General features: G+C 44.7%; 1 protein-coding gene across 3 annotated transcripts in view; it reads right to left on the reverse strand.

Annotated features, from left to right (window-relative positions):
* Positions 1–18,441, reverse strand: part of LOC126235685 (ankyrin repeat and fibronectin type-III domain-containing protein 1) — a 760,613-nt gene that overhangs the window by 429,813 nt on the left and 312,359 nt on the right. For 2 of the 3 annotated variants that reach the window (XM_049944427.1, XM_049944424.1), the window contains exon 2: positions 17,715–17,808. The exons of the other annotated variant lie outside the window; for it this stretch is intronic. In XM_049944427.1, coding sequence (XP_049800384.1) covers positions 17,715–17,727 — 13 coding nt within the window. In that variant the 5' untranslated portion in view covers positions 17,728–17,808. The remainder of the gene's footprint in view (positions 1–17,714; positions 17,809–18,441) is intronic. 3 annotated transcript variants of the gene reach the window in all.

Below are 18,441 nucleotides of genomic sequence, written 5' to 3' on the forward strand. Positions count from 1 at the left end.
ACTCTCAGAGTCGGTGGAGAAAAAGGCGCATTCATACTTATAGTTTGTATTAGGACGGTTGAAGAGGTTGGATACAATTTTATCTTACTTTAACAAGCGTTAAAGAGACCGTTATGTATTCCGTTGCGCTATGAATGTTCTCTCACTAACGCATATTTCGTTAACTGTAGTAAAGTTCGCATTGCTTCTTCATTTAAGTGTCAAATGTTTGCAAAAGGGCAATAGTACCGGAGACATGATTTATGTGCACTCTTAGGTAGCATGGTACTTACAAGTATAAATCATCCCTTGCTTTAGCAATATATCTCAAGAATATCCATGTTAACAATAATAATTGCAATTTCTTCTGGAAAATTTTTTTTGTCACAACTATTCTTCACTGTAACATCGTAACTATCATAAATATACACTAGTGGCCATTAAAATTGCTACACCACGAAGATGACGTGCTACAGACGTGAAATTTACCCGACATGAAGAAGATGCTGTGATACGCAAATGATTAGCTTTTCAGAACATTCACACAAGGTTGGCGCCGGTGGCGACGCCTACAACGTGCTGACATGAGGAACGTTTCCAACCGATTTCTCATACACAAACAGCAGTTGACCGGCGTTGCCTGGTGAAACATTGTTGTGATTCCTCGTGTGAGGAGGAGAAATACTTACCATCACGTTTCCGTCTTTGATAAAGGTCGGATTGTAGCCTATCGCGATTGCGGTTTATCGTATCGCGAAATTGCTGCTTGCGTTGGTCGAGATCCAATGACTGTTAGCGAATATGGAATCGGTGGGTTCAGGAGGGTAATACGGAACGGTGCTGGATCCCAACGGTCTCGTATCACTAGCAGTCGAGATGACAGGCATCTTATCCGCATGGCTATAACGGATCGTGCAGCCACGTCTCGATCCCTGAGTCAACAGATGGCGACGTTTGCAAGACAACAACCATCTGCACGAACAGTTCGACGACATTTGCAGCAGCTTGGACTGTCAGTTAGGAGACCATGGCTGCGGTTACCCTTGACGCTGCATCACAGACAGGAGCGCCTGCGATGGTGTACTCAACGACGAACCTGGGTGCACGAATGGCAAAACGTCTTTTTTTCGGATGAATCCGGGTTTTGTTTACAGGATCATGATGGTAGCATCCGTGTTTGGCGACATCGCGGTGAACGCACATTGGAAGCGTGTATTCGTCATCGCCATACTGGCGTATCACCCGGCGTGATGGTATGGGGTGCCATTGATTACACGTCTCGGTCACCTCTTGTTCGCATTGACGGCACTTTGAACAGTGGACGTTACATTTCAGATGTGTTACGACCCGTGGCTCTACCCTTCATTCGATCCCTGCGAAACCCTACATTTCAGCAGGATAATGCACGACGGCATGTTGCAGGCCCTGTACGGGCCTTTCTGGATACAGAAAATGTTCGACTGCTGCCCTGGCCAGCTACGGTCGCAGGTTCGAATCCTGCCTCGGGCATGGATGTGTGTGATGTTCTTAGTTAGGTTTAAATAGTTCTTAGTTCTAGGGGACTCATGACATCAGAAGTTAAGACCCATAGTGCTCAGAGCCATTTGAACAATTTTGAACTACTCTTGGTGAACTGTGGTATCGTGTTGAAGCTGCATGGGCAGCTGTACCTGCACACGCCATCCAAGCTCTGTTTCACTCAACGCCCAGGCGTATCAAGGCCGTTATTACGGCCAGAGGTGTTTGTTCTTGACGTTGATTTCTCAGGATCTGTGCACCCAAATTGCGTGAAAATGTAATCACATGTCAGTTGTAGTATAATATACAGGGTGATTCAAAAAGAATACCACAACTTTAGGAATTTAAAACTCTGCAACGACAAAAGGCAGAGCTAAGCACTATCTGTCGGCGAATTAAGGGAGCTATAAACTTTCATTTAGTTGTACATTTGTTCGCTTGAGGCGCTTTTGACTAGGCGTCAGCGTCAGTTGATGCTAAGATGGCGACCGCTCAACATAAAGCTTTTTGTGTTATTGAGTACGGCAGAAGTGAATCGACGACAGTTGTTCAGCGTGCATTTCGAACGAAGTATGGTGTTAAACCTCCTGATAGGTGGTGTATTAAACGTTGGTATAAACAGTTTACAGAGAATGGGTGTTTGTGCAAAGGGAAAAGTTCTGGACGGCCGAGAACGAGTGATGAAAATGTAGCACGCATCCAGCAAGCATTTGTTCGCAGCCCAGGAAAATCGACTCGCAGAGCTAGCAGAGAGCTGCAAATTCCACAATCAACTGTATGGAGAGTCCTACGAAAAAGGTTAGTTATGAAACCTTATCGTCTGATATTGGTTCAAGCACTGTCTGCAGCTGATAAGATTAAAAGAACCGATTTCTGTGATTTTATCCTTGCTCAAATGGAAACAGATGAATCTTTCGTTTCAAAGATTGTGTTTAGTGATGAAGCAACTTTCCACACTAACGGGAAAGTCAACCGTCACAATGTCTGTATATGGGGCACTGAGAATCCGCGGGAAACAACTCAGTATGAACGTGACTCGCCTAAGGTGAACGTTTTCTGTGCCATTTCAGCCAATAAAGTTTTTGGTCCCTTTTTCTTCGAAGGTGCTACTGTAACTGGACTACAGTATCTGGAGATGTTAGAGAATTGGCTGTTGCCTCAGCTCGAACAAGAAGCACAACAATTCATATTTCAGCAGGATGGAGCGCCACCACATTGGCACTTATCTGTCCGTAACTACCTGAACGTCAACTACCCGAGGCGATGGATCGGCCGCCAGGCAGCCCGTGACAGAGCACTTCATCACTGGCCTCCAAGAAGCCCTGATCTTACCCCCTGCGATTTTTTCTTATGGGGGTATGTTAAGGATATGGTGTTTCGGCCACTTCTCCCAGCCACCATTGATGATTTGAAACGAGGAATAACAGCAGCTATCCAAACTGTTACGCCTGATATGCTACAGAGAGTGTGGAACGAGTTGGAGTATCGGGTTGATATTGCTCGAGTGTCTGGAGGGGGCCATATTGAACATCTCTGAACTTGTTTTTGAGTGAAAAAAACCTTTTTAAATACTCTTTGTAATGATGTATAACAGAAGGTTATATTATGTTTATTTCATTAAATACACATTTTTAAAGTTGTGGTATTCTTTTTGAATCACCCTGTATTTTTCCAATGAATACCAGTTTATCATCTGCATTTCTTCTTGGTGTAGCAATTTTAATTGCCAGTAATGTAAATAAAAGGGCCATCTCTTTTTGTTTCTTATTGGCTATAGCTGTATGTACGTCGAAAGTCATAAACCGTACTGGACAATGTCTGCCCGGATGTTTACTCACTGCGACAGTTTTATGCACACCCGAGGCGCAGAGCGAGCGCCGTTTTCCCAGTGAGATGCAGCGACAAACAAACATGTTCTCCAGCGCGGCACCGGACGTCACAACAACAGAGGCCGAAACAAAACACGGTTGTATTCAGCTCGTCCAAGCGACGTATGTCTCGCGACGGGGACAGAGCTGAGCCATGTTTCGGAGCGGAGTCAGAAAGAGGGCAACTTAATGGGTTACTCAGAGCGAATGGAAAATGGAGTACTAACTGAAACCTTTCACAATCAGTGTTAGTCTTATTTGTGAAGAAAGATAAAAATCTGTGCGGAACAAAATACCTTTGAAATGCTTCATAAGATGAAGAAATAAGTTTTTCCTATAGAAGCAATAACATCTCTTCAAATGTCAGATGCGTAAACCATTCCGTCGTAGCGGACTGACATCCTGCGTCATCTATATTCAAACCCTTCTGTTAGAACAGTCTTTTAGACCTCATAATGAACAAGCTTGTGATATCTGTACCCGTTTTAAAACACTGTATTAGTTTGCAGTCCACGTTACTGTTTCTTATACAGCCCGGTCTAGAATGTCTAGGAATTCTGACATTGCCCTCACAGTATATATTTTCTTTAATGTCGTTTGTTGTTAGCAATATTAACTTATTCCCAAGAGTTAGCAGCCTTCACTCAGTTAATACTAGGCAGAAATGAAATCTGCATGTGGAATGCACTTCCTTGACTCTTGCGCAGAAAGGAGTGCAGTATTCTGCTGCAGCCATTTTCAAGAAGGTACCACAAGAACTCAAAAATCTTAGCAGTAGCCCAAACACTTTTAAGTCTAAACTGAAGAGTTTCCTTCTATTCTGTTGAGGAGCTCCTGGAAGAGCTGAAAAATTAAGCAAATTCCAGTGTTACATTGTTGATTTTCTTTTTTTAAAACTTACACCTTGTCGCCTGAATATGTTTCTTATATTTCATTTTATCTGTTTCTAATATCGTGTTATAATTTCATGTATTGACTGGTTCCATGACGATGCAGACTTCTCCTTCATTTGGTCCCACGGAACAATAAATAAATAAATAAATGTGCGTTGTCCATGCTACTACTGTAGTACTTAGCACATGTCGAAGACTCGCTCAAGTGCTAACAACTAATATTACTGCAAAACAAGGTACAAAGTGCTCCAGTGCATAGAATGATATTCCACAAGATGTTTTATGATAACTGACACCAGTGGAAACCAGTTATGCGTACATGAGAAATAGTGATCTAGGCTGTTTACACTGCAATACTTTCATTACAATTGTTGTTCCTCTAGACACTGTGCCTAAATTGTAAACAATTTGTTAGGGGTAACTAACTTCCATTTAGTAACAAACGTCGCGCACTTTCTGAACTCTCGCATCTCATTGTGAAATGCTAGTCCAGAGCACTCATTTGCTTACTGCAGCAACTGTGGTAGTCATATCCATAGGTCTTTGAAAAAATTTAGTGTTTTCGTGCAGTGAGAGCAAATTGCCCTGGATGTCTACGACTTGTATCGCCAGAAAGGCACAACTTAGTTCGTCTATTATTCCAGTTACTCGATGCAACAGACTGTACTGGCAAAAGGGTTTGCTCTTGCAATACACACCATTGTTGTGCCAGGCACACACTTGGCTCGGAAGAGGAATTTTGCCGTTTGTGTGGGCTTGCGTTTAAGATCAGTGACGTTCAGCAGTTTTTCAGCGTGACACGGAGGTGGTTTGAATATGGAAAAAATATTGCGAATAATGACGGTTGTGCGTTTACATGCTTATGGCGATCGTGAGAACAAGAGTTCAGGCTTTCATAAGGAATGGATAAAACTGATTTCGTTGTACTTATGGATGACTTCGTTTTAAAAGTGACCCAAGAACATACACTGATTTCTCCAGACTGCCTGGAAGTGTGCACCTTCGAACAAAAATCATCTTTATGCGAACGTAAATTTATCGTGGCAATGTTCTCGGATAAATGTTTTTCTGGTTTTATGCAGCGTCATTTTTGTTTGTAAATTCTTGTTTCCAAGAACTTCCTCTGTCGTTATGGACAGGAGTTAACCGTCGTTCTAATAGGCTGTGTTGTACAGCCGTATGTAGTTGGGCGAATTACGTCATGCCAAGTCAGTTAACTCCTGAAGATGACGGCCAGGGGAAGTGATGAAATCTTGAGTTGGGAAACAAATCTGACGCGGCAAGATATCCGAGAAACATTTATCCACAACTGTCCTGACTTATCTGAAATACGTAACTCACCACTAAGTAAGGATATTTCTCCAGGGAGATTCAAATATGCAATTGTTCAAATGGCTCTGAGCACTATGGGACTTGATATCTGAGGTCATCAGTCCCCTATAACTAAGAACTATTTAAACCTAACTAACCTAAGGACATCACACACATCCATACCAGAGGCAGGATTCGAACCTGCGACCGTAGAGTACGCGCAGTTCCAGACTGAAGCGCCTAGAACCGCGCGGCCACACCGGCCGGCATGTAATTGTTAAACCCCTCTATAAGAAAAGTGATAGGAAACAGGCCTGTTTCACTACCGACATCGTTTTCCAAAATGTATTCTACAATAGTATCCCACCTGACTAACAATGATATCGTAAGTAAATCATAGTTTGAATTTCAGAACTGCTGCTCTATCGAGACTGCAATTTAAAAGTTCGCTCGACAAATTTTACAAGCATTAAGTAACAAAATACCACCGGGTGGTATTTTACGTGACCTGTCTAATGTATTTAACTGTGTGGACAGATTCCGAGATAATGAGACGCTAAACTCCCACAATTTTATGGAACTTCGCTGCTGCAGCGCTGACAAGCGGTTGGCAAGTACAAACATAAAGTGAAATGATTCTCTGTTGTATATATAGAGTGCAGAAGCGCGTTAAAAATGCAAATTTGGTGCTGTATCGGAGTTTTTGTGGAGCTATAAATTGTAGAGCAGTCAAAAATACTATCCGGAAATATCAAAAAAATGGCTCTGAGCACTATGGGACTCAACATCTTAGGTCATAAGTCCCCTAGAACTTAGAACTACTTAAACCTAACTAACCTAAGGACATCACACACACCCATGCCCGAGGCAGGATTCGAACCTGCGACCGTAGCAGTCCCGCGGTTCCGGACTGCAGCGCCAGAACCGCTAGACCATCGGAAATATCATTTCTTCGATTTGTATAGGATGCTGAGAGGCAACTGAAAAATGTTGCGAATAACAAAAGCTTATTTTAGGGTGGTTAGTTACATTTTCAGGCATGAGAGAAAATGTTGAACGTTTCCAAACACTCAGAATGTCTTCAGAACGCTGTGTGTTGGAGAGACACGCGAAATCTTATCCAGCTTTTCGTGATTCTACTACTGTGTAACTATCTGAACGTTTCCCGATTGCAGGTAAGCATATCAGTCTTCAACTAATGGCTTGGTTCAAATGGCTCTGAGCACTATGGGACTCAACTGCTGAGGTCATTAGTCCCCTAGAACTTAGAACTAGTTAAACCTAACTAACCTAAGGACATCACAAACATCCATGCCCGAGGCAGGATTCGAACCTGCGACCGTAGCGGCCTTGAGTCTTCAACTATTTCAGCTTTTCGTGACGCTACTGTGTAACTATCTGAACGTTTTCTGATAGCAGATAAGCATATCAGTCGCCAACTTTTTAAGTAACTGGTTTCATATTTCACATAAAAGTATAAATACGAGGGTAATCCCAAAAGTAAGGCCTCCTATTTTTTTGTAAGTACGTAGACCTGTTTATTTCTACAGTGGTTTACATCAGTTTACAGCTTGAACATTTAGCTATTTTTCGACATAATCACCATTTCTGTCGATGCATTTTTGTAGACGCTGTGGCAGTTTTTGTATGCCCATGTCATACCAGCTCGCTATTCAGAAAGTTATGAACCTCTTCTTTCACCTCGTCGTCGGAGCTGAATCGCTTTCCGGCCAAATGTTCTTTTAATCTAGGGAACAGGTCACTGGGCGCCAGTCAGGACTATAGGGTGGGAGGGTGATTGTTCTCCACTGAAACTGACGCAGGAGGGCAACGGCTTGCCGAGCGATGTGTGGGGAACCGTTGTCATGGAGAATGTGTACGCCCTTGCTCAAGATTAACTCTTCTCCGGTTCTGAATTGCCCGTTTGAGTTTTTTTCAGAGTCTCACAGTACCTGTCAGCGTTAGCTGTGGTCCCAGCGATCCAGCTCATTCGACAAGGTGAAAGAAGAGTTTCACAACTTCCTAAACAGCATGGCGGCGAGCTAGTATGACATGGGCATACAAAAACTACCACAGCATCTACAGAAATGCATCGACAGAAATGGTGATTATGTCGAAAAACAGGTAAATGTCCAAGCTGTAAACTGATGTAAACCATTGTATGTACTTACAAAAAAATAGACCTTACTTTTGGGATTACCCTCGTACATGGATATTTTTGTTGTACAAGGCTATTTTTGTTGCTACCTACTAGACTGGGTAAGGAATTACGTAGCTCCTTTTGCAAGCTATTAATGTGGTTTATGAAAGCAAATGGGACGTGCAGACCGAGGCTCGGCCTGTCTCGGCTTCTTTCTGTCCTTGGAAGTACTCGGTGTACGGCGCCACATTTCATCCAGCATTGCCGTGTGGCGTATTTTGGTCGGTACAACTCTCTTTAGCTCGGCAAAATTGTAGTGTCAGGCCTGTTTACCCTTCGCTATTTGTTTTTAGTACGAAATACATTCACAGGTCCAAAGGCTACTTGGGCAAAAAGAGACCATCTAGCGATCTATCGGCATAAGGCTTTAAAACTGAATGGGAATGGCAGAAGAGAGGGTTGAGAATTTCAGTATCTGTTATGCAGTCGCATAATCGATGACGACTGCAAATTTGCTATGAAACGACATTACAATACAATATAGAAACAATTTAAACATTCAGTTGGCGATCAAGTAGCAAAAAAATTACAACTATCGACAGACGTGATTCATTGTTCCGTACGTTAAGAAGCACTTTGTGCTAAATTTGTAGGCATGGAGCCCGTGAAGAATTTGGTGGTATAAGTAGTAAAATTTCTGAAGGCGCATACAGTATTCCACTGCTAGTTGCAACAGTTTTCGATGGAAATGACGGTGTGTATGAAGAATTATTATTTTCGATTATTCGCCAGCCGCGGTGGCCGAGCGGTTCTAGGCGCTACAGTCTGGAACCGCGCAACCGCTACGGGCGCAGGTTCGAATCCTGCCTCGGGCATTGATGTTTGTGATGTCCTTAGGTTAGTTACGTTTAATTAGTTCTAAGTTCTAGGCGACTGATGACCTCAGAAATTAAGTCGCATAGTGCTCAGAGCCATTTGAGCCATTATTACGATCGTACGCATCGGTGGCGCCTTGAAAGAGGGAGGGAGGTGAGAGACATCAAGATAGTGTTATGCCCCCTCAGCACCGAACTCTGCATCCGAGCTTGTCGCAAAGGCTGTGTTTAATTTGCACACACAATTTTATAAAATGAGCAGCCACAGCCATTCAAGTTCATGGTAAAATGAACTTGAATAAAATCGCAAACAACTCTCAATTGGTGAATAAATCATCAGTTAACAGCCGCTTACGGTTTTATTCAAGCTTAGTTTACCACGTGTAATAGTTGTCTCTATGCGAACTTTTTATACGTCCCTCGAAAGGTGGTCATATGTTATACTGCTCGAAGGCGTGTCCCGATGGTTATGTTTAACAAGGCGCAACGGTTGCTGAGTTTGGCTGTCGTGCCTGCAGCGATAACGCGAAACCGAACGCTGGTAGGGGGTACGGGTCGAAAGGGGGTGGGGGGGGGGGGAGGGAGTGGGTGGGCGCTTGAGTGTGTCCGCCGGAGGCGGCGCGCCGGTTCGGGTTTCCATTGTCGCCAGCCGCCGCTGCCGCCAGAAATCCTCTGCAGACTGGCGCCAGCGCGCCGCCGAACTGGAGGTAACCCGAGTGCTTCGGGAAGTATCTGCGCGCGCCTATGATGTAACTCGAGGTTTCCCGTCCCATTTCATTTCACAGGACGCGGCGCCGCCAAGGTGAGCGCAGGCGCGCCAGATGGCGCCAGTAATGATACTGCGCCAGTGGAGGGGCAAGAACTGTTGCCAGCTCCCTCCCTCTGCTTCCTCGCTCCATCCGCCCAGTGGAACCTACCTGCTGCCTGTGTTTCCGAGCGTTCGGCCGTGTTAATGGAGACGTTGGCAAATGTTTGGAGAAGTTAAGACGAGATTGTGCAAGAGAATAGCAGAGCGCCATCTGTGAGAGAGCTCACAAGGATGGTGATATAAGTCAATACGGTTTTCATGTGATGCGTGTAACTTAGGTTTCTGTAGAGGCAATTACGTCGTCCCGTTTCCACCAAGTACGCTTAATGGCAAAGTTGGAAACGCTTCGTATCTTCTGACCTCCAATGTACGTTAACCGACTTTGAATCTTCAGAAAGGCACAACTACAAGACGCCTGTGTGAGAAATGAATTTGGACTTAGCGAATCTTCAGTTTAAGTCATGAGAATTATTTCGTGTATTGTTAACTAGTGTTTCAAACTAATTAACACGGAAACACTGAGCGAGGTAGAGCAGTGGTTAGCTTGCTGGACTCGCATTCGGGAGGACGACTGTTCAAATCCTTGTCCGGCCATCCTGATTTAGGTCTCCCGTGATTTCCCTAAATCGCTTCAGGCAAATGCCGGGATGGTTCCTTTGAAAGGGCACAGTCGATTTTCTTCCCCATCCTTCCCTAATTCGATGGGTCCGGTGACCTCGCTGTTTGGTCCCCTCCCCCAAAATAAACCAACAAAGCAACACAGAAAGCGTGGAGCCGCATACGCAGGGCTCGTGTTTATGTACCTTCTTCCGCTTTGATTGTGCAAGTGTTCATACACGCAAGTACTAAGGAGTAAATGGAGAATTTTACTTTCATTATACAGGATGTAACAAGACGATGCAGGCAAACCATGTAGAATTGTACAGAATGTCTTACGTAATACACTTGTGGGGCGGCAGATAATTTATATGATTGCTATATATATGTTTGAATGTAAAATCAGTTCCTATTATTTAGAATGTTATTTATGCTGTCTTTCGCCGTTCTCAACACTGGGTCTCTAATTACACTTTAGCAACCAGAAAGTGATTTAACAAAACGTGAAGCCTGTAATTAGAATTCCTAGTGCCCACTTCATCTGAGAATACAATTATAGCTGCAGCTTATAGCTCTGAGGAATTAGGAGATTGTCCAGGATTTATAATCAAAAACGATATTCCAAAATAGTTGAGCATATTATGAAAGTCACAGATGAAAAACACAAGTATCCATACAACCTAACTAACAGAGCAGTTCAGAGTCTAATGCGCTGATGCAACTATAAATGTCCGAATTAAATGTTAAAATGAATGCTCGCCATAATTTGATGATTAGTTTCATCAAACACCACGCTAAATAATTGGTAGAATGTCTGTCCCGCGACGGCACGTGAAAATACGACAATACGCAAACTGAAGCTAGATAATGAAAATCATCCCAGAATTAACATTTCACTTGAAAATGATTTCCTGGTTACGCGCATCTCGAGTAACTGAATACGGCATCCGAGGCTGTTTGTAGCAGTGATACCGACGCGACGCGACTCCCGACACAGATGGCGTGTTATTCAGCGTCTGGAGAGAACTGGGGCCTTGCTTCCTCGCGCAGCGCTCTTATATATAAAGCCGTGGTGCGGACGGCTAAGGGAACGCCTGATCAAATCGGCTCTCCCGACTAGCCGCTGGGCTAGTAAGGCACCACTGTAAGTTACATAATAAATCATAGCTTCTCTTGCTGATGGCCGATGAAGCTCTTAATTTAAATGTGCATTCAGCACGCAGGTAAGTATTGATAATAAAATTTTGACGTGGCTAAGTTAGATATTTTGGGCGAGAGAATTAATTTAATTACACTGCACGCAGTAGATGAGCTCTGAACTGGTTCTTTGGAGATACGCTATCGCTATAATTTTATAGGTATTCAAATAAAACTTTTCACATCTTCATAGTTATAGCGGATCTCCAACCTATTTAAATCTAAACATCCTAGCTTTATTTATTAGCCTACTTAATCTATCTTGCTTCCTTAAGTTTTGAGACGAAAACCAGAAAATCATGAATTTCCACTAAAATCTTAATTTGTGAAATCCAAAGTACTGTTTTTATTAAATCATTATGAAATATGAATCTAAATATAAATTTTGAAGTCTCTAGCTCTTTTCTGTTGCGCCAATGAATTTTTACAGAAAAACGTCCAAATTTCGAAAATGGCTAAAGTTATCGAACTGATATTCAACACACATTAATTTAGTATTACTCCTGACATGCTAGAAAAGTTTTAGATTATTTGCTTGATTTTTAAAGTATTGCGCAACATTTATGACGTCAGAGCTAGTTACAGCGGACTTGCTGGCACACAATGGAAAGACTGATGTGAATTTTATACAGTGTGAGTAGGCTGCTTCCCAACACACTGACAATGCGAACAAAGCCGGAAGCGTCACCAACGGCGCTGCAGAGGTTTGAAGTTACAGGGGACGTTTGCCACCGCCGGCAGGTGAAGTTTAAAGTGATTGCTGTCTCAAAAAATCTACAGATACCAGTCACTGAATGCTGGTCCCTTGTTATGACTGGATCACAGGCGAGACTCTTCCTACACGTCGGTCAGGGGGCCTGAATATGGCTGCTCAGTAAAAGAACGATTTGGAGATTTAGACGATTGAAAGGTGTTTTGATTTGGCAGCCGAGGTCCCGCAACAATCTGTAAAAAGATGGACATGCAGAGATTTTAAGGATATAGATTCCCACACACTGACTAGAGAAATGCAGGAACCAGAAGGGGAGGCGGAAACGAAATGAAACTTCACGAGTTGAGAGGGTATGCGATGTTACAAAATCGAGTCAGTTTTACAAAGAGCTTGGCAGTGTAACCCCACTTAGCCGTAAGATTCACTTGGTTAGGGTGTCATAACATCATTGTATCATCATCTAGGCAAACTGGACTGGCCCACATCTGTTGTAGCTCAGTCTCTGTTGATCCATTATGGAACGGGGGCATCAGCTGGTTAAGAAATTGTCAATATTAATGAAATTCTCCAACAGCCGTGTAACTAAGATGTTATTTTGTTTTTTTGACGACAGCCAGTTTCGTCATTGCACTATGCCATCTTCAAGCCCCCTATGCATCACTCAAAATAAACGATAGTGTCATACAGTGCCATTTATCCCTTTGAGCTGCTACCAAGTGGCTTGGCTCTGAGCACTATGGGACTTAACATCTACGGTCATCAGCCCCTAGAACTTAGAACTACTTAAACCTAACTAACCTAAGGACATCACACACACCCATGCCCGAGGCAGGATTCGAACCTGCGACCGCAGCGGTCGCGCGGTTCCAGACTGTAGCGCCTTTAACCGCTTGGCCACCCCGGCCGGCTGCTACCAAGTCTTCGAGTGAAGTGATACGGTTTGAATTCACGAAACTCAGGGATAAAACGGACTGTATGGCATTATCGTTTATTTTGAGAGATGCGTATGGGGTCTGACAATGGCATAGTGGAACTGCGGAACTCTTTGTCGTCAAAATCAAATAACATCTTATTTACACGGCTGTTGGAGAATTTCATTAATATTGACAAGTATTATTGTAAATGGTCCTTGATAGCCTGGATGCTGGTCCTGGGACGGAATTGGCGTCTGAGCTGGTTTTATACCTACTCTGTTGGGGACAGATCTGAGGCTTTTGCTGGCCACGGAAGTTACTCGACATCGCGCAGCCATTTCATAGACATATGTTACATTTGTAGACAATCCTGTTGAAAAATAGCACTACGATGCTGTCACTTGTGTGGTAACACATGAGGACGCAGGATGTCCGTGACGAATCATTGTACCGTCAGAGTTCCCGCAACTGCATCAGCCGTGATATGAAGTCGCACCCGATGGCTTACCATACACCACCTACATAGAGACGCCGCAAGCCGACGTAAGCGGAGGGTACATTGTACTACCGCTAGTCTCTTCGTTCCCTGTCCCACTCGCAAGTGGAGCGAAAGAAAAACGTCTGTCTGTACGCATCCATATGAGCCCTAATTTCTCGAATCTTATCTTCGTGGTCCTCAAGCGCAATGTATGATGGCGGCAATAGAATCGTTCGGCAGCCAGCTTCAAATGCATGTTCCCTAAATTTTCTCAAAAACGTTTCTCGAAAACATCTCTCGAGGGATTCCATTTAAGTTCCCGAAGCATCACCGTAGCAGTTAACGTGTTGTTCGGACCTACTGGTAACGAATCTAGCAGTTCCGTTTCTGAATTGCTTCGATGTTTTCCTTCAATCCGACATGGTACGGATCCGAAACACTCGAGCAGTGCTCAAGAATAGGTCGCACCAGTGGCTCATATGCGGTCTCTTTTACGGGTGAACCACTCTTTCCTAAACGAAGCCAATAACAGTTTTTACATGCTCGTTCCATTTCGTAACGCTTTGCAACGTTACGCCCAGATATTTAAACGACTTGACTACGTCAAGCAGGACACCAGTAATACTGTAACCGAACATTACAGGTTTGTTCTTCCTACTCATCCACATTAACTTACATTCTTACACATTTAGAACTAGCTGTCATCCATCACACCAACTAGAAATTTTGCGCAAGTCGTTTTGTATGTTCCTATAGTCACACGACAACATGCACCACGGCACCATCAGGAAACAACCGCAGATTGCTGCCCACCCTCTTCACCAAATCATTTATGTATATAGAGAACAACAGTCGTCCTATCACACTTCACTGGGGCATTCCTGGCGATACCCTTGTTTCTGATGACTCTTTGCCGTGGAGGACAACATACTGGGTTCTATTACTTAAGAAGTTTTCGAGCCCCTCGCATATCTCTGAACTTATTCCGTATGCTCGTAACTTCATTAACAGCCTGAAATGGGGCACCGTGTCAAATGGCTTACGGAAATCTAGAAAGAGGCATCTACCTGTTGCCGTTCATCCATAGTTCGCAGTATACCACTTGGGGAAAGGGCAGACTGAATTTTGCACTAGGAATGCTTTCTAAAACCATGCTGATTGGTGGACATAAGCTTCTCAGTCTCAAGAAAGTTCGAAATCTTAGAACTGAGATTAGGTTCAAGGATTCTTGAGCGAACCGAAGTTAGGGATACTGGTCTGTAATTGTATCGGTCCGTTCTTTTACCCGTCTTAGATAATGGAGCCACCTGCGCTTTTTTCAAGTCGATTGGGACTTTGTGCTGGGCGAGAGATTTAAGACAAATGCAAGCTACGTAAGGGGCCAATGCCGCAGAGTAGTCTTTATAAAACCGAATTGGGTTTCCATCCGACCTGGTGATCTATTTGCTTTCAAATCTTTCAGTTCTCTACGCCAGGGATGCCTTTCGCCATGTCGTCCGTACAGGAATCTCTCCGACGGTCAAATTACGGTATGTTTGTACGATTCTACTTGTTGTTGTTGTGGTCTTCAGTACTGAGACTGGTTTGATGCAGCTCTCCATGCTACTCTATCCTGTGCAAGCTTCTTCATCTCCCAGTACCTACTGCAGCCTACATCCTTCTGAATCTGCTTAGTGTATTCATCTCTTGGTCTGCCTCTACGATTTTTACCCTCCACGCTGCCCTTCAGTACTAAATTGGTGAGCCCTTGATGCCTCAGAACATGTCCTACCAACCGATCCCTTCTTCTAGTCAAATTGTGCCACAAACTCCTCTTCTCCCCAATTCTATTTAATACCTCCTCATTAGTTATGTGATCTACCCATCTAATCTTCAGCATTCTTCTGTAGCACCACATTTCGAAAGCTTCTATTCTCTTCTTGTCTAAACTATTTATCGTCCATGTTTCACTTACATACGTGGCTACACTCCATACGATTCTACTGTGTGAACGAATTGTGGAACGCGAAATTTAAAACTTCCCCATGGCGCCAGGAGTAATACAATGACATCCATCATTTACACGTCTAACTATAAACAATACGTGATTAAAAATTCAGTTCACAGTTACAGTTATCTCCGTGCATCTCCAGAGGATCATACACTCCTGGAAATGGAAAAAAGAACACATTGACACCGGTGTGTCAGACCCACCATACTTGCTCCGGACACTGCGAGAGGGCTGTACAAGCAATGATCACACGCACGGCACAGCGGACACACCAGGAACCGCGGTGTTGGCCGTCGAATGGCGCTAGCTGCGCAGCATTTGTGCACCGCCGCCGTCAGTGTCAGCCAGTTTGCCGTGGCATACGGAGCTCCATCGCAGTCTTTAACACTGGTAGCATGCCGCGACAGCGTGGACGTGAACCGTATGTGCAGTTGACGGACTTTGACCGAGGGCGTATAGTGGGCATGCGGGAGGCCGGGTGGACGTACCGCCGAATTGCTCAACACGTGGGGCGTGAGGTCTCCACAGTACATCGATGTTGTCGCCAGTGGTCGGCGGAAGGTGCACGTGCCCGTCGACCTGGGACCGGACCGCAGCGACGCACGGATGCACGCCAAGACCGTAGGATCCTACGCAGTGCCGTAGGGGACCGCACCGCCACTTCCCAGCAAATTAGGGACACTGTTGCTCCTGGGGTATCGGCGAGGACCATTCGCAACCGTCTCCATGAAGCTGGGCTACGGTCCCGCACACCGTTAGGCCGTCTTCCGCTCACGCCCCAACATCGTGCAGCCCGCCTCCAGTGGTGTCGCGACAGGCGTGAATGGAGGGACGAATGGAGACGTGTCGTCTTCAGCGATGAGAGTCGCTTCTGCCTTGGTGCCAATGATGGTCGTATGCGTGTTTGGCGCCGTGCAGGTGAGCGCCACAATCAGGACTGCATACGACCGAGGCACACAGGGACAACACCCGGCATCATGGTGTTGGGAGCGATCTCCTACACTGGCCGTACACCACTGGTGATCGTCGAGGGGACACTGAATAGTGCACGGTACATCCAAACCGTCATCGAACCCATCGTTCTACCATTCCTAGACCGGCAAGGGAACTTGCTGTTCCAACAGGACAATGCACGTCCGCATGTATCCCGTGCCACCCAACGTGCTCTAGAAGGTGTAAGTCAACTACCCTGGCCAGCAAGATCTCCGGATCTGTCCCCCATTGAGCATGTTTGGGACTGGATGAAGCGTCGTCTCACGCGGTCTGCACGTCCAGCACGAACGCTGGTCCAACTGAGGCGCCAGGTGGAAATGGCATGGCAAGCCGTTCCACAGGACTACATCCAGCATCTCTACGATCGTCTCCATGGGAGAATAGCAGCCTGCATTGCTGCGAAAGGTGGATATACACTGTACTAGTGCCGACATTGTGCATGCTCTGTTGCCTGTGTCTATGTGCCTGTGGTTCTGTCAGTGTGATCATGTGATGTATCTGACCCCAGGAATGTGTCAATAAAGTTTCCCCTTCCTGGGACAATGAATTCACGGTGTTCTTATTTCAATTTCGAGGAGTGTACGATGGGAACTGAGGTCGCCGCCATACTTGCCGACAACAGTCGTCCAGGGCAGTGCAGAACCGCGATACATTACTGAACACATACGACGCCATTCATCAACAGTTCTTGCCTCCCGGTCAAGGCTCCACTAAATACGCAGCGGCTTGAGTTGTGTGTGGGATAGTAATTCCCTAGGATGGCTGTCGCTAGTCTTTGACCAATGGTGTGCTGTGACACCATTACTTGTTGTTGTATGGGGGGCGGGGGGGGGGGGCGAATTTGCCTTGTTATTGTCAGACATGGTCGACCGCAACCTTGGGACGAATATGCCTGTACACGTTCCCATGAAGTCCAACAACGGGCCACTGTGACTCCCGAACGGCCCACAAATCTACATACGTGCACAATTCAACCAGCTGGCCAAATGAGAGCCACAGTAAGGCCCGCTTCAGACTCTTGTTAGTTGCTGGCGACGTTGCCTCATATGAGTAGGTGGCATCTCCGTGTCCTTCACAGCAATCACTCAACGTCTGACTTGTTCACAACATTCATATACCCTACCAGATACGGTAAAAACACATAACACGAACAGCATTCACACACTCCAGTTGCCGAGCTACCTTTCACAGATCTTTGCAGCTCTATAGTCATTTACACACTCAGCGACAGTTTGTACGTATAAGGGGTTGGAACGGTTTCCGATCATGTCTTCTGTGTGCTTCACCGTTTGTGACAGACAGTGTATATGCCCCTATAAAGCTGCTACATATATAATATTTTTTACTGATCATCTGGGAGATACACATGACAGAAAATAACATGAAAGCATTTTTCATATATTGTTATACCAGTTTTAAAAAAAATGAAATGAGTACTCACATAATATCAACATAATGATTGCTCAAAAGGAAAGTTCCTTAACGTCAGATACATGAAGAGAAGGTAAGTCTCCATCACATTGAACCCGCTGGACCTAAGGAGAGGCATCACAATAAATAAAACTCAACATAACAAAAAAAATTAAAATTGAAACAATAAAAGTATTTCGAGACAGATCTAAAAAATGCAGCTGTTATCTGTTAGCACATGGATATTCAGTATAGCAAATCACAGTAAAAACGCACGTGTAACAACGTAAAACCGGCTTTTTTTTCTTTATTGGGGGGGGGGGGTTGGCAGCAGCGAAATGTGCTGCTCTGCAGCATACAGAAAAGTTAAAAAACGTATTGAGAATATCAACAAACAAGAAAAACAGGCGATAAAACGGTGATATTGAAAAAACTGTAAAATGGCGGAGAGTTGTGGAATTCAAAATATAGAAACACTGTGGTGACAAAATGGATGAAGATACACAAGAAGGAAACAGGCACAATTAAAAAAAACACGGCGACAGTCTGGTTTCTGTTTCCACGAGACTAAAAACACAACTAGCGACGGTATGGTAGCTGTTCGCAACACTGACAGGGGACGTGCAACACTGAACACTCATTTATAACAGCACTATACAGGTGACATGGCGGCAGATTGGGGGGGGGGGCGGACCTGGACCTAAGAGGGAGAGAAAGGGGGGAGGAGAGAAAAGAAAAAAAGGGGGAGCCAATGGAGG

Source organism: Schistocerca nitens, chromosome 2 (genome assembly GCF_023898315.1).
Source record: "Schistocerca nitens isolate TAMUIC-IGC-003100 chromosome 2, iqSchNite1.1, whole genome shotgun sequence".
Lineage (NCBI taxonomy): Eukaryota > Metazoa > Arthropoda > Insecta > Orthoptera > Acrididae > Schistocerca > Schistocerca nitens.